This window comes from Protobothrops mucrosquamatus, unplaced genomic scaffold (genome assembly GCF_001527695.2).
Source record: "Protobothrops mucrosquamatus isolate PMUCROS unplaced genomic scaffold, P.Mucros_1.0 scaffold1122, whole genome shotgun sequence".
Classification (NCBI taxonomy): Eukaryota; Metazoa; Chordata; class Lepidosauria; order Squamata; family Viperidae; genus Protobothrops; species Protobothrops mucrosquamatus.
In genome coordinates this window covers 413,902-418,540 of record NW_015387340.1, presented here as the reverse complement: position 1 = coordinate 418,540, position 4,639 = coordinate 413,902, and the positions used below count along the sequence as shown (strand labels likewise).

General features: G+C 44.6%; 1 protein-coding gene across 1 annotated transcript in view; it reads right to left on the bottom strand.

The window, feature by feature from the left end:
• Positions 1-11: 11 nt before the first annotated feature.
• Positions 12-4,639, bottom strand: part of LOC107291350 (formin-binding protein 1) — a gene marked incomplete at its 3' end in the record, with an annotated part of 20,338 nt that continues 15,710 nt past the window's right edge. Inside the window, exons 9-10 of the mRNA XM_015820342.1 lie at positions 3,209-3,403; positions 12-23 (exon numbers count right to left, since the gene is read on the bottom strand). Coding sequence (XP_015675828.1) covers positions 12-23; positions 3,209-3,403 — 207 coding nt within the window. The remainder of the gene's footprint in view (positions 24-3,208; positions 3,404-4,639) is intronic.

Here is a 4,639-nt window from a genome sequence, read left to right as displayed (position 1 = left end):
GGGGGTGTTAAAAGGGACATAAGCTACGTATAAGAGATGGAGAAGTGATAGAATTAAAAAAGAAAACAAAACAACAACAACACAATGAAATCAAAAGGTTAAAAAAACCAAACCTGGAACAAAAAATAAAACAAAGCACAGAGCACACACACAAAAATTACAAGCACCAAAAGGAAAACTAAACCAAAACAGATAGGGGAAAAAAAAAACTGCTGAAATCAAACTTTGGAAGAACTCCTCCCAAAAAACAGCCACGAAGGTGGGCAAAGAAAAGCAAAACTCGTTGACGTCATGGGGTTTTTTAAACCAGGGAAGCAAAGCAGAATGTGGCTGGGGAAAAAAGAGAGGAAGAAAACGAGAGGAGGGGGAGGTTCGACGTCTTGAATGGAAAAGAAACGTTTTTCCCAAAGGAAGGCATGATCAAAAAGCCGTTTTTAGTAAGTGATTAAGATGCTGGGGGTTGCTCACCATGCGGCATGCAGGAGGAGAAGCTAACGTGGAACTAAAAAGAGATGGTTTCCCAACCTCCATTCCCAATTACGGTGTTAAATAAACTGGAAAGTGCTGATCCAAGAGAATATTTGTAGGTCAGGATTGAATTGTGAGGTCCTTGGTGCTCTCTGAGTTTGGTTGTTTTCTTGCAGACATTTCATGACCCAACTAGCTAACAGCATCAGTGCTAGTGAGTGCGGCTTTCTCCCTGTTTATAGGCAGTAGATCAGAGCACTATGAAGCAGTATAGAAGTCTCAGGGCTATTGCTATTGCTAGCATCAGTGTTAGAACGTAGCACTGGGGAGAAGCTAGCTCTTGTCTAGCACTGATGATGTTACCTAACTGGGTAGTGGAATGTCTGCAAGAAAACAACCAAACTCTGAACTACTGTACAAAGACAGGGAGAGAGTCACACTCACAGCACTGATGATGTTAGGTGGTCAGGTAATGATAGCTCCCGAGGATGTCCATCCCCAGGTGGGGGAATGACAACACCCCCCCCCCAAATTCCCCAGTGAACACGCCATTGCTGAAAATTCTGGGATTCGGAAGAGATGGACTTAATAATAATAATAATAATAGTAAAGTTGGAAGGGACCTTGAAGGTCATCTAGTCCAACCCCCTGCTCAGGCAGGAAACCCTATACCATTTCGGACAAATGGCTGTCCAGTCTCTTCTTAAAAACTTCCAGTGTTGGAGCATTCAAAGCTTCTGGAGGCAAGTTGTTCCACTGGTTAATTGTTCTCACTGTCAGGAAGTTTCTCCTTAGTTCTAGATTGTTTCTCTCCTTGATTAGTTTCCACCCGTTGCTTCTCGTCCTGCCTTCAGGCGCTTTGGAGAATAGCTTGACTCCCTCTTCTTTATGGCAACCCCTGAGATATTGGAACACTGCTATCATGTCCCCCCTCGTCCTTCTCTTCATTAAACTAGACATACTTCAGACAATGGACTTCAGTTCCCAGTTTTTCCAACCCACATTTGGTCTGCGTTGAGATTTCTGGGAGCGCCCTCCAGATCTACAAACTTCAACAACCAGAATTCTGTTGCCCATTTCATTGTGGCTGAGAATTATGGGAGTTGAATACCTCTGTATTGTTTGAAGAAAACCACTGGTGGACATCAAAGAACGAGGTGCAACCACGGACATCAGTAACGTGAAGGTCAAGGGGCAAGCGTGGATGACTACTTGTCCAATCTCATCCTACACCCAAACCAGGGGCTAATGGTGTAGAAGGCAAAAAAGAGGACGGGAGAAACCTACATCTGCAGAAGGGGTGTCAACCCAACGCAAGATGAAGAGCCCAAGAACATGTCTTATTCATGCTTTGATCATGCTGGTGGTGAAAAGGAGAAGTTGGTCCATGTGAAGAGGGTTAGGCCTGCCCATCCCAAACATTTGCTTCTCTGCCCCAAAAACGCTAGCCGAGAAGTACCCATAGATACTGTCCCACCACAAATGAGACACGAAAGCTGGGCTGAACTTCAAAAGGGTTGGTCTTCTCCTCACTTTTCCCATCTCAATACCATTTCAGGTGCCATGGACAAGGAAAAGTCACACGGTGGGTTGAAGGACCCATTGCTGAGTTTCTGGCCCCTGCTTCGTAAGGGCCCACCCTCCAAAAGCTGACGTGGACAGTGGAGCAAATGTTTGGTGGAAAGAGAGATCATGCAGGTTGAGCAAACAAATCATGTTTCCTAGTTGGACCGGGAAGGATGACGTTCTAATGAAGATGATTCCAGCCCAATTTAACAATGGAGAAATTGGCACCGGGGAAGACTTTCTGCTTCCCTAAATGACTGAATTAGCTGGAAAGGGTTGAGCAATGGAACCAGAGAAGCAACTGAGGCAGGCATGGGAAAAAAAAAAAAAAAAGAAGGGACAGCAATTATTTAGAATTGAGCAGGAAAGTTTAAAAAAAAAAGAAAAGAAATACAGGTAGTCCTCAACGTACAACAGTTCATTTAGTGACCGTTCAAAGTTACAACGGCACTGAAAAATGATTTTCACATTTGTGACCATTGCAGCATCCCCATGGTCACGTGATCAAAATTCAGATGCTTGGCAACTGGCATGTACTTAGGACGGTTGCAGTGTCCCGGGGTGACGTGATCCCCTTTTGCGACCATCTGACAAAGTCCATGGGGGAAGCCAGATTCACTTAACAACCGGGTTACTAATTTAATAACTGCAGTGATTCGCTTAGCAACGGTGGCAAGAAAGGTCGTAAAATGGGGCAAAACTCACTTCAGAAATGTCTTGCTTAGCAACGTAAATTTTGGGCTCAATTGTGATCGTAAGTTGAGGACTACCCGTAACCACCATGGCGAAGATACAACTGAAACAGAGCCAAAACTAACTTTAAACCAATTCAAATCAATTCGGTATTAAAAGCTAAACATAAATTATAATCAAAAGAACCATAATTTCAAAAGAAAATGCATTGAAAAATTAAAAAAAACAACAAACTTTGCCAATTAAAAGAAAATTGTTACATTAAATTTCAAACAGGACCATCAGCTATTAGTTCTTAGAAACTAATTTCTATTCAAAATAAAAAATAAAAAAGAAGAAGAGAGAAAGAGAGAAAAAGAGAAAAAAAAAACACACTTCACTGCTGGGATTTCAAAGAAAAAAACTCACAAGTAGCAATACTACTGTACAAAAGTGTGAACAAGGAGGCCAAAATGTACGCGGGAAAAACAGTGTTATATACCTTGTTTTTTTTTATGAACGGCCACAATTTGCCCTTGGACTTGCTTGAAAATCTGGATTCAGATTTGCCCTCTTTGGAGTTGGAGAGACTGGATTCCGAAACGGCTCGCTTGATCGGCTGGGTGAAGTCTTCAAAGTCGACGTCTCCCGGAGGTTCAAAGCCGGATTTGAAGGCGTCGATCACCAGCTGAGAGTCCTGGACGGGACACACAACGGCAGAAAACAGGGTCACCGATTGGGGATCTGGACCTCAAGAACTTAGAGGAGCCAGCAAGGATGCAAACGATCAAGGTCTCCGGGTTAGGATTGTCCCAAAGGTGCTTTTTCAAAAGGCTGCTGGACACGCTTGGTTTTTTTCCTTGAAGAGGAAAATTCAGAGGCTTGGCAACTGACATGTACTTGTGACAGTTGCAGCATCCCGGAATCACGTGATCGCCTTTTGCGACCGTCTGACAAGCAAAGTCCCTGGGGAAGCCACTTAACAACTGTCTTAACTAATTTAACAACTGCAGAGGTTCATTAACACCTGGGTAAAGAAAGGTTGTAAGATGTGGCAAAGCTCAATGAACAAATGTCTCGCTTAGCAATGGTAATTTTGGGCTGAATTGTGGCTGTAAGTCGAGGACTAGCTGTTGCAGTGCCCAGAAGGGTTTGAAGCAGGGCGGACTAGCGTTAGTCCTCAATTTGCAACCACTGTCGGTACCCTACTGCGATGAGAACTGATGGTAAGTCACTTTTTCTCCCTTGTAACTCCTAACGGTCGCTAAACAAATGGTCGTAAGCCGAGGACCACCCATCAGACCCTCGTCATCCATTTCTACATCACTTGTGCGGAGGGTGAATTGCTCTCCACTTTGGAAGAAGCAACACTCGGGATGCTGTTTACCCCAAAAGTGAGGATGTTCCCAACTCTTCCAAATCTTTACAGGACAGGAAGAGGAAGAGGAAACGAAGGGCGGAAAAGGTCTGAACGGGAGGGACAAAGAAAGCAACGGGAGCCACATCCTGACTGTTCTGCCTCCTCTTTTTCCAAACTTTTGAACCCTTTGCTTTATCTTCTCCAAGCCAGGCCACATCCTCCACCCTGGCTTTCAACCTCCTATCACGGCAGTGGGGCCAAACGTGGCCAGAGCCGGCTTCGTCCGAGGGGGGAGAGGAAACAGGAAACCAGCAATCCAGAGCAAATTCACTGCTCTCAGCTTTCTAAGTTTGTACCGTTTAAAATCTGTATCTACATCCTACACATCTCTGTCCTTGAGAGACGTCACAGGGGTGGCCCCCTCTGGCTTGCAGGAGATGAAATGCAAGGAGTCCTCAGCTTACGTCCGAAAGTGACGCCAGAACGTCCATTGCTAAGCAAAATGATTGCTGAGCGAATTGCGCTTGACTGTATGAATGCTTTTGTCACGATCGTTAAGCGAATCACTGCAGC